The sequence below is a fragment of the Oikopleura dioica genome, chromosome 1, assembly GCF_907165135.1.
Source record: "Oikopleura dioica chromosome 1, OKI2018_I68_1.0, whole genome shotgun sequence".
Classification (NCBI taxonomy): domain Eukaryota; kingdom Metazoa; phylum Chordata; class Appendicularia; order Copelata; family Oikopleuridae; genus Oikopleura; species Oikopleura dioica.
In genome coordinates, this window is record NC_137291.1 from 3,249,721 (window position 1) to 3,260,853 (window position 11,133).

The window sequence follows — 11,133 nt, forward strand, 5'->3', positions numbered from 1 at the left end:
AAAGAAAATTGTAAAAAATATTCGTAGAAAAAAAAATGAAAAATTTTTCGAAAAAGTACTCACGTGATTCTCTTTCGGAGCACAGCAGTGGTCTTCCTTGTGACAGTGCGTTTTTGGATCGTTTTCAATCATTGTCAATTTTTTTGTTCAAAAAAATTTTTCTTTTTTGACTCTGCTGAATCGACCTTCATTATATACTCTCTTCCCTCTCTGCTGCCCTCAGGAGATTACTCGCCCGCGGCCAGCGCATGTAATTGCATAACTGATGCTAAATTGACGGATAATGAGCCGTCCGTAATCCGATCACGCGACTTATTAGCCTTATTACGACGCAGAAAAGGCTGATTATTCAAAAGTTATTGAAACGAAAAGCATTTTCTCCGCTTCTTATTGCATCAAGCATGCATATTCCACCCGTCAATTATTCAAAAACGCTCAAAAAAGAGCTGCAACTGTACCTCCAAGGTCAGCCTGACCAAGCCTCGGGGGAAATTTGTTGACCGGTAAATATTCGTTCCAATCAAGTACTAAAATGAGCCATTCAGATCCAAAAATGGGTCGTTAAATTCATAAAATTCAAAAAAAGTACCGTTTTTTGAGATAAACAGGTCATAAAAATCTGTTTTCCGTGACGCCCGAAAAAACAATGAACCTAACAAAAGATACTTCAAAACTAGGGTTAATGAACAGAAGAACGATTCAGAGAAAATGGCTATTTGGAATTCTAGTGGCGCTTTCATTTTTTTCTTTTATACAGTATCGCAGATCTCTTTCAAGGTAAACAATGCGATTTCGGCAGCTTGAAAAATATTTTAAGTTCGAAGATTCTCCATGAGCGAGATTACAGGGAAGAAATCGAAATCACCGAAATTTTCACTGCCCCAAAAACCGCTTCGAAAACCTGCCAAAAACCCGTCGAGGACATCATTTTCGTCAAAACCCACAAGACCGGCTCATCAACTCTCCAGAACATTATCCGAAGATTCGGAATGAAGAATAATTTGCCAATTGCCATGCCTGTTTCTGACGGAAATCGCTTCGAATACCCTTATTTCTTCAAAACAACTTTTATTAAAAACTTCCGTCTGGGCAGAAACCGCGGATTATTGCGAATCATTTACGAGCGTCGAGAGAATTGTACGAAATTTTTCCGGAGGCGAAGAGGATCACAATCTTAAGGGACATACCGTCGTTGTATGAGGAATAGGATGAATGAGAAGTTATATTATATTATATTATATTATATTATATTATATTATATTATATTATATTATATTATATTATATTATATTATATTATATTATATTATATTATATTATATTATATTATATTATATTATATTATATTATATTATATTATATTATATTATATTATATTATATTATATTATATTATATTATATTATATTATATTATATTATATTATATTATATTATATTATATTATATTATGAATCATCATCCCAAAATAAGAGCTCTTTCGGCTACTTCCGGTCAATAACCACTCCCTACAGAAAAGCTCAATCCTTGGAAGCCTTCTACTCTTCTCCCGAAAGATTCTGGAACGCAGACGAGCCATATGGAAACAAAGGAAATGATGTTTTCGCGCGAAACCATATGGCCTTCGATCTGGGTAGGGAACGCTCTATTCGAGCAATTTACAATTAAGATTTAATTATTCACATTGCAGGCATGCCATGGCTCAGTGAAAACAACGAGGAAAATATTTTGCAAGCGCTTGAGCAAACATTTGATTTGGTCTTGCTGACAGATTATTTCAAAGAAAGCATGGTCCTTCTCAAGAAAGAACTTTGCTGGGAGTGGGAGGATGTCCTATTTTTCGTCACAAACGAACGATCAGAAAAGCAGAAACTCTCACCGGAGCTAGAATCGAAAATGAGAAGCTGGAATCATTTGGACAACGCGATCTATGAACATTTCAGCAAAGTTTTCTGGCAGAAAATTGACGACTATGAAGGATTTGGAGAAGATTTGAAGATTTTGGAGGAAAAACTTGATGAAGTTAAAAAGACTTGTTTGGAGAAAGAATTTATTTGTGAGGAAAATGACCTTCAGTGTCAGTTTTCTTACGATCAAGTCAAGATCAAAAATTATCAGGTACGATTAAAGTGGCTCAATTAAGGGTGTCCCCATACAAATTTATGCTTTTGAATCGATCAACTTCTTTACATATTTTTTTTTCATCTATAAAATTCAGTTGTCGAAAGAAGGCGAAAAACTGGAGCTTTGTCGACTTATGGTCATGCCAGAACTTGAAATGTCAATAAAGATCTTCGAGTCCCAGTGGACCGGCTGGTACGATCTTTATGACGGCCAGGTTTGAAATATTCATCGTCTGCACTCACTTTTTCTCACTGAGCATCAATCATTCATCAGTTCTTTATTGTAGAAATATATTTGTACAGGCGGTAAATAAACAATTTAAAAATATACCATATCGTCAAGTTGAAGGTTGTTCGTTAAATGTTAATTTATTTCAAAATGCAGTTAGTACAGGAAAAGAATTGACACCTTTATAAAGCTTTTGCTTTCCACCGAAAGAAATCGGAATTTCTGTGAATTTTACGCTGTCCTCGAATTCATAAAGCTGAAAAAGCATAAATTATCAATCGTCCACATTCGAAAATAACCCTTATGTACTCAACGCTGAGATTTTTCGCCAGATCTAGATTCAATTGGCTAATTTTCCCAAAAGAATCCACAACTTCAAACGAGTACTCATTTCTCTGGTTCGCGTAGATTCCATCCAGAGCGATTGGCTCGCCTTTTTCTCTCTAGAAATTTTATCGATCGGAAAATTTTAGAGTTCTTGCCTTTTTGAGATGTTTCTCATTCGTAAGAAAGAACTCGAGTCGGTCGTTATCTTCATTCAAAATAACAAGAGTGGCTTGAGTGACGGAGTTGCTGAAGAATTTTTTCGCTGTCTTGATTTCAAATCTGTAAATTGTCGAAGGAATTTTGTTGGAGTCGGAGCTCGCTCGTGTTATTTCTTCGTGATTGTTGATGACGACATCTTTTTGAGATCAAGAAAAGCTGATTTTTTTTCAAAAAAGAAATAATTTTATTGATGATCATTCCTGAATGATATCTTCCTTCTTCCTCTACTGGTATCTCAGGAGCAAGAGGTAATGGTTCAACTTTCGAGTCTTCTTTGTAAATGACAGTATTTTCATTCTCCTTCCTTTCGACATTTTCGTAAAGATGAATTGACGAAGACCATCTGCTGCCACCAAGAGGCACTTTTTCCTATTCCGGTTTTTCTGACGCAAAAATTTCTGACCGAAAAAAGACAGAGGAAAAACCCGGGGGCGCTCGGTTAGAATACCAAAAATATTGGGTATTTGAATACCAAAAATTGATATTTGAATACCAAAATTGGTATTTGAATACCAATTTTTTCTAGCGGAAACAATTTTTTTCCCTGAAAAATATGTAAATCACCTCTAGAGCTTCCTAAAAAACAGGCCCGGAACGCACACTCAAATTTTTTGGCGGGCGAAATTAGTATTCTTTGGCGAATTTGGTATTTGAATACCAAAATTGGTATTTGAATACCAAAATTGGTATTTGAATACCAATTGGTATTCTAACCGAGCGTCTCCCGAAAAACCGTGCCTCTAAGTTTCGCTTGCGGACTTTGCACTTTTTCAAAACGCCCAGATCAGAGAACTCCGCCGGTAGCGCGCGACTGAACAGTAAATATCACCAACAGCCAGAATTTAATGCGAAAAGAGAAGTTATATAATCGCTTATATAATGGTTACTTTGACTCTTGAAGCACAGGAACTGACGGACGACTTATTTGAAGAGGCCGGGCAAAAACAGGTCGCTCGGACGATTTGTAGGAAAAATTTTCGCTGGGAAAATCGGATGTGTCAGCTTTTTCTGGTGCTTTTTCTAGCGCTGCTGGAGCTGGAATTCTTCATTAAAAAAAGCTAAAAAACTATGCTGGCTTACCGACAAAAGGAGTTATTTGAGAGAAATCTTCAGATGTATTTGACTCAAAAGATGATTTTCGTGACGTCGTTTTTGAGCATTTTATCTGGCAAGAAACCGTCACAGGACTTTCCCACTCGATCCCTTCCAATCCAGCGGAAGAACTCGTTTGAACAAGAAAAGATTTGAGATAACTTGGCTGCTGTCCACCCTGGTCGACAATTTTATACTTTGCAAATTTGTCCATCGCAGCACCGGATGTGAAGAAGATCGCCTTTTGCTCGTGAAACGGGGCGGTCGAATGCTGGTTGAAAAGCTCCACACGGTTCGATTCTTCTTTTGCAGCATCATCTTGAAGGAACAGCTCCTCGGATTTGGATAGTGAGTTGGCAATTTCGTCGCCGCAATTTGAATGGAGGACTTTTTGGTCTTAATATATTTCCTGACACTTCCGACATCGTTGACAACACTGACATTTGTGTAAAAAGCCAGATAGCCAGTATTTTTCATAATTTTAATGCGAATCTCAAAAACTTCCTGACCAACAGTTACAAAATTTCAGTTACGTAACAACCTCTTCAACTCGTTCAAACTTGACCAAAGACAACAGTTTCAAAATCTGCCCTTTCGCAGAATTTTCTTTTTTATTCGAAATTTCCAATTCGAAAAGAGGTCATTTCAAGGAGTGAACTCACTAAATGGGGTAACAACTGTATATTCTTTCCGCTCGGAACATCGAAAGACAAACACGTGACCGATCCTGTTTCTCCCGTCGCGTTTGTTCTTCTGCTTCATCGAACAAATATTTTATTCTGTTGGCAAATAACATAGCGAAGTTATCTTTATATTCCTTGAGCGACATTTCTCAGAAGAACTCTTTAAAAATATGGATGATTTTTTCAACGAAACAAGAGTTAACCAAATTGACCAAGAACCAATGAAACGAGAGAATACTAACACTCACGAACCCCTTATTCAGCAGTACCAATACCCAATAAGTCAGCCAATGGATGACTTTTTCGATAACCGACATTGGCAAAACGACGAAAACATGCAGGACTCCCCACAAGATCCCAATAATCAAACACCAAGTCCTTCGACTTCTCATGATTTTTTCGACCAACAACCTTCATTTGCCAACAACGAGCTTTCGTCTCCCCCTTCAAATCGCCGAGAAAAGCAAAGAGAGCCCTGTCCAGTCTGTGGCGACGTTGTGTCTGGATATCACTACGGAATACTGAGCTGCGAGAGTTGCAAGGGATTCTTTAAGCGGATCGTTCAGCTGAATAAGAAATACTATTGCTCGAATAATGATCAATGTACGATCACGAAGACAACGAGGAAGAAGTGCTCTTCTTGCAGATACAACGTAAGTTTCTGCTCATCCCTTTTCTGATTGGCAATTTTCATTCTAGAAATGTATCCTTCTTGGAATGAAGCGCGAAGCCCTGAGAATCGGCGGTAATCGAGGCGGCCGATCTGCGCTGAAAGAAGAATACGATAAAGACCGAGCAAATCGCAAGAAAAAACGACTCGTCAGTTCCAGCTCGGACCAGAATCATAACGAACATCCTTTTCAACCGCTGGAAATGAAAAATGAAATGACCGATTTTGACCCAAAACCGGCCAATTTTCTGACAAGCTTTGACTCGATCCTTGGAATGACGAATTTGGACATCATTAAGGATATCACATCGTCTTGGATTCCCGAAGAACAAGTCGCGGAAAGAGTAAGGAGGGGTGAAATGCTGGTTTCTAGAGATTTTTAAGGCGCGAAAAGCGGTTGAAGGGATGATTTTCGTGAACAAATACAGTGTGATCGATCACGTGATACGAATGGACGAACAGGTGTTGTTTTCAAAAGTGCTTTGGGCAAAACAAACTGCTGCTTTTAGAGAGTTGTCTACTGATGATCAGGTATTTTTCAACCTGATGCATGATGACAATTTTAAAGGTCAAAGCCCTCTGTAAATCCTGGCCGCATGTCATGTGCCTTGACCAAATCTACCGCCAACTTTGGTTCTCTGACGAAAAGCATCTCCTCCTTGTCTCCGGGCGAAAAATTTCCCAGGAGAGCTTCTCGACTTATTTTGACCCCGGAGCGCAGAAAATGGCAGAAGAGATAATGAGGATTACGACTATTTACAAAAAGCTTAGGATTGATCGGACAGAGCTTATTTGCTTGATGATGTTTTCTATGTTCATTTTGGACGAACGGGTAGGTAGCAAAAGGAAAAATATGGTCTGAATGTCTTCTAGCCACAGCATCAGCTGATTGCAGAACGAATCAAATCATGTTTACTGGATCATATTCAAACTCATTTTTCCGACCAGCCAGCGAGATTTCATGAATTAATGAATGCTTTCAGAGGTAAGAAAAAAATCTACAAAAAAAAAAAGATAAAAATTCTGATAAAAAATATTTCTAGAAACATCCGAGCTCGCGCGAATAGGAACCGAATGGTTTCGCGAAAAGAAGCTCTACGGAATGATCCCAAGCACCTACATTCTATCCGAAGTCCTCGACAATGGAAACTCTTTAATGCAAGCATAAGACCTTTCCTATTTTGTACAAAGCGCCGCTTCTCAATTCGTCTGCATCGCTTCTTTCGCTCGAATCTTTGAAACAAATAAGTAAATAAATCAAAAATGAATAAACCCACTGTAGTAGAATTTTCCAGCGTCATTTTCTGTCGAAACAAAAAGGCCAGTTAGTTCTTGGTGGGTCAGATTTTGGTGGTAGTTTACTTGATTGTTGAGGCGGACTTTGACGAATTTGACGGAGCCGATTTCCGGGGCTTCGATTTCGAAGGCTTCAAGAGTCGAAGATTTAAAAGAAGATCCAATCGAGCAATTCACCCATTTCGTCTCTTGTCCATTTTGACCAAAAAGCTTGACTTGTAAAACTTCTCCATTCTCTTTATTTATCGCAATTCCTTCCGGACCGGTAGTGATTGAAATTATATAAATCATCCGTTTTCTCTTCGCCGCTTTTTTGTTGTTTTTGAAAGAGAGATTTTATTGAGGAGATGCGAGCTGACAAGGCCGTTTTTACGACTGGAGTGGTGAAAGAGATTTTAACTGACAGTTTGCTTCATCAATAACAAGTCAAATTAAAGTCACGACTGAATTTGATTTTCAAACTTAAAAAAATTCGATTAAAATTTTTCATCAATTAAATGGCGACAAAAGGGACTTTACTGTAATACGGTCTCATGAAATCTCTCCGTCTTCGTAAAGCTTTGTCTACTCATCGTTATTATTTGCCAAACGAATGTGATTCGTATCCCCGATCAAATATTGTAAATTCGAAAGAACAGAAAAGAGAGAAAATGTCTGAATATTCCCACTCTGAATTCACAGAACCTGCTCCTGAGAGTTTTGTTTCGTATGAAAAAGAATCTGGCGATTCAAGAGCTTGTCAAGGTATTTTTTTAGCAAAAGTTTTGCATTCATTCTTTCATAAGCTCTCTCGAAAGAAGAAATTACATTTCTTATAAGACAAGAAATGGGCTTTTATGAAACTGAACTAACAAGCCTGAAAAGAGAGCAGTATCAACTACGAAAGAAGAATGACGAGCTCGTCGAAAAAGTTAGCGATCTTGAGAATCAAAATGAGAATCAGAAGCTGACAATCTCTGCTTTGGAAGAGAGAATTGAATTGAATCACGAGAATCAAGCCCTTAGCCAGAAGACAATCGAAACATTGGAAAATATGTTTAGCGTTTTGGAGAAAAAGTATCAATCTGCTATCCAAGGTCAAAAGAACCTCACTGAAACGATCGAAAATTTGAAGAATCAAGTCGAATTTTTAAATTCTATTGAGCCTGATTCCGAAGAAAATACAGAAAACGTCTACGATCTTGTCTACGAAAATCCAAGAAAAAGCAAAAACGATGAGATAAACACGAAAATGGAAACCCTTGCAATCCCAGCAATTCAAAAACCAATACATAGTAGCCTCCCACCTAAACCGAATCTTTTCAAATATCATACTCGTGACGATGTCGAACCATTTTTGAATGCCCTGAAAGATGACACAACTAACTTGAGTTTCAAAGTTTTGTTTTCAAAGCCAAATAATGAGGAGTTTTTCAAAGGAACCTTCGGGATTTACTACTATCCACGACTTTATCACACTCAGGCTGATGAAAAAATTCTCTTCATTGGATATGGATTGGAGACGTTGGTTCGCGAAAGAGACAGTTACTATGAATTGGTTTTCATCCTGTATTCGCCTATTGACAGAAAGCTGTACTTGCAAGCTAGCTTTGATGGTGATAACAAATTGGATCCAAGGAAAATATTGAGTTCGAGAGATCGAGCTATTAAAGACTCAGGAACAATTAAAATTGACTCAGATAATCTAAATTTTGTGCGACTGAAAATCGACGTCCCAAAGCAAAGTTTCACAAAACAAATTGTTACGTATTATGTTTCATCTGACTGTCTCATATAGTTTTAACAAATACATGAGCATATTTCTGATGATCTGCTGCAATAAAGACAATTTTATTATACAATAACGTTATGTTTTGTATTTGAGGGCATTTTCAGGATCATATTTGATCTTTTTGATCTCGTCTTTCGTCAGTCCGTAGGAGCTGAATCGATCGTCGGTGATATTGTCCAACTGTCCCTTGTGCTTTCGCTTCTTCTTTATCTTCTTCTCCTTCTTTTCAACTTCCTGCGCCGGCTCTTCTTCGCTCTTTTCTTCCTGAAAACAATCAGTTATCTCCGACATCAAGAAAAAAGCCTAACCTGGTCCTCGCCTTCTTCCAAAAGCTGTCTTTCCTTCAGCTTTCTTCGCCGTTTCGAATTAATCTTTCGATTCTTCTTCGGCTCCTGGGCCTTTTCAACCTCGTATTCGTCCCCATAAATACTTTTGAAGATCTGTTTCTTTTTCGCTTCGATCTTTTTCGGGTTCGTCCAGAATTTGTTCTTCGTAAATCCATCGTCTTGAAAGAAAGAATAAAAATACAGTCAAAAGAGTGACTCCCTACCTTTCCATTGAGTGACTCTCTTCAAACCGACCCACTGATTCAGCTCTGCATCTGTAGCATTCAGTAGCTCATCAGCTGTTAGTCCATAATCTTCCTTGTCAACCTCCCTAAAAACGACAATAGAAGACCACCACTTCCCTTTTTATCCTCCTACCGATATCTAAACTTGCAGGCAGTGTCGCCGACCATATCAACTTGATAGTCCAGCTCGTCGATTTCTTTGGCAATTTCGGGGAACTTTTCTTTCGCTTCTTCGTAATCATCTGTCTCGCGAATTCGTCCACGGCCACCGCGCTTCTTTTTCTGCTTTCGTTCCTTTTTCGCTTTTCGTTTTGTTTCTGCCTGTTCTTCTTCCCATTCTTCCAGGTCGGAAAAGACCGGCTAAAAACGTCACAAGTCATATCAAGTGTAGAAAAGCGGGCATACCTTTATGAGCTCTCCATTTTCGTCGAATTCGTCTTCTCCTAAATTCGCAGCTAGCTTTTCCACGAGTTCTTCGTGCTTGTCCGGGTCAAAATCGCCCTTCAACAAGCTCGGATCGATGTCGATATCGGACACTCCAAGCGCTAGAAAAGAAGGAAGATAAGGCTAAGGAGAGAATGAGGCATTTCTTACCGGACTTGAGCTCTTCCATTTTCGCCATGAGTTCTTCTTCTTTGATGTGTTTCATTCTAGCCATATTTTCTTTGTATTCCTTTTCTTTCTTCATTTTGCGTTCTTTCTTTTCCTGTCGTTTCTTTGCTTTTGCTTCTGACTTCGTATCCTAAAGAAAATTGTCAGAAAAGACAATTCTAGCGCTTTTAAATCCCAAAATCGAGAAGCTGCAAGCGGCTTCCTGATCTCAAGAAATACAGAATGGCTACTGTAGTTAGCGAAATACCTGTCGCAAGCTGTCAGGAACACCATTTCTCGGGTAAGCTTTTGGTTCCCTCGATTCTTCTCGCTCAAACTTCGTTTTCAAAACGTCGACAGATTCTTTGACTTCGTCTGTTTCAAGTTTTCTCGACGAAAAGAGGTCTTCTCCGTCGCTTTCTTCCTCCTCGGACGATTCTTGAGCTGCTTTGCCGTTTTCTTTGTGGTATTTCAGCGCGACAAGTTCTTCTCCAGAAGAATAATCTACAAAAATGGTGAAAAAGCGAAGAAAAGTCGGTCTTACCTTGATCAGATTCATCTTCATTCCAAGCCGCATTCATCAAATACTGCTTGACAAACTTTTCCTTTTCGTCCAAGTTCTTATTCGCCAGCAAATCCCAGTCAATGTCCTTTTCTGTCGCGACGCCGGACTTGATCGCTTTCTTCGAAAAGATTTCATCCTCGGAATCGGAGCCAGAATCGGACTCGGCGAGTTTTGCGAATTCGGACTTGATTTCTTCTTGTTCTTCCTGAATAAATCTCATGAATTGGAACTCCATTCACTCACGTACCTTATGCGATTTCCCACTCGTAGACGGTCTGGTCAATTCTTCCATTTCTTCAGCTTCTTCATCGACGATTCCGCCCTTCTTCAGCACCACATTTCTTTCGTAATCTTTCAAAGTCAAGGATTTCTCTGTTTTCGTCTTTTCGTTTTCATCCTCTTCAGAATCAGTTTCATAAAATTTCGTTTTGGAATCGTAAATCGACGGGTCGTTTCGTTTCAACGCATCCAGCGCTAGAATTTGATAGGTTTTGAGGGAGAATCAAGGGCAAATTTTACTTTTTAAAAAGCCAAGAGTAGATTTTTTGGTGAACTGCGGGTCTTCCTCTTCTTCCTCGGAAGTTGATTCTTCATCTGATGACCCAAAGCGGTCTTTGAAGCGCTAGAATTATTTTCTCTTATCAATTATTCGCGCTGAAAATAGTACCTGTAATGTCTCTTTTCGTCTGTACGAGTCATAATGATCTGCAAATTTTTTGTTCACTTTGAATCCCATTATTCTCGTTTTTTCTTATTTCTCTATTTTTTCTGAAAAAATGGATTTTAATTTTTTTCCTTAGAGAGAAAATTGAGGCCAATAAGAGCGCGCCGCGCGCTATTTGAATATCTGAGGAAGCAAATCTAGAGAAACCGCTTGAAATTGGTCAATTCGGGGAGCTCTAGTTAGCAAGTTTTTCTAAAAGTATTTTTTTTTGTTAGAAATTCTATATTTTTATTTTGAAAAATGGCAAATCATCTAAAACAGAAAGTATCAACAAC

General features: G+C 38.5%; 4 protein-coding genes and 1 long non-coding RNA gene across 5 annotated transcripts; 3 read left to right on the top strand and 2 right to left on the bottom strand.

The window, feature by feature from the left end:
- The first annotated feature begins 619 nt into the window (after positions 1-619).
- LOC145711570 (galactosylceramide sulfotransferase-like) lies at positions 620-2,457 on the top strand. The gene is given in 6 exon segments (XM_081789261.1): positions 620-777; positions 818-1,079; positions 1,082-1,188; positions 1,473-1,630; positions 1,688-2,115; positions 2,216-2,457. Coding segments are annotated over 6 exon segments (1,212 nt in total). The 5' UTR covers positions 620-646; the 3' UTR covers positions 2,342-2,457.
- Positions 2,458-3,473: 1,016 nt separating this feature from the next.
- LOC145708392 (uncharacterized) lies at positions 3,474-4,106 on the bottom strand. The gene is made up of 3 exons (XR_014134829.1): positions 3,976-4,106; positions 3,783-3,930; positions 3,474-3,706 (listed from the first exon to the last, which is right to left on the bottom strand). It is a non-coding gene; the product is annotated as an uncharacterized LOC145708392 (long non-coding RNA).
- Positions 4,107-4,799: 693 nt separating this feature from the next.
- On the top strand, positions 4,800-6,580 carry LOC145708313 (nuclear receptor subfamily 5 group A member 2-like). Its single transcript, XM_081785976.1, has 6 exons — positions 4,800-5,323; positions 5,370-5,684; positions 5,725-5,871; positions 5,909-6,172; positions 6,214-6,325; positions 6,384-6,580. The coding sequence occupies exons 1-6, from the start codon at positions 4,841-4,843 to the stop codon at positions 6,506-6,508; spliced, it is 1,446 nt and encodes a 481-aa protein (XP_081642102.1). The 5' UTR covers positions 4,800-4,840; the 3' UTR covers positions 6,509-6,580.
- A 700-nt stretch (positions 6,581-7,280) lies between these two features.
- Positions 7,281-8,413, top strand: LOC145711571 (uncharacterized). Its single transcript, XM_081789262.1, has 2 exons — positions 7,281-7,380; positions 7,422-8,413. Exons 1-2 carry the CDS (start codon positions 7,287-7,289, stop codon positions 8,411-8,413), a joined length of 1,086 nt encoding a protein of 361 aa, XP_081645388.1. The 5' UTR covers positions 7,281-7,286.
- Positions 8,414-8,445: 32 nt separating this feature from the next.
- On the bottom strand, positions 8,446-10,936 carry LOC145708293 (protein KRI1 homolog). Its single transcript, XM_081785953.1, has 11 exons — positions 10,802-10,936; positions 10,654-10,756; positions 10,382-10,608; positions 10,114-10,339; positions 9,838-10,073; positions 9,573-9,720; positions 9,384-9,523; positions 9,112-9,338; positions 8,958-9,064; positions 8,716-8,912; positions 8,446-8,671 (listed from the first exon to the last, which is right to left on the bottom strand). Exons 1-11 carry the CDS (start codon positions 10,868-10,870, stop codon positions 8,483-8,485), a joined length of 1,869 nt encoding a protein of 622 aa, XP_081642079.1. The 5' UTR covers positions 10,871-10,936; the 3' UTR covers positions 8,446-8,482.
- Between the last annotated feature and the right edge of the window lie 197 nt (positions 10,937-11,133).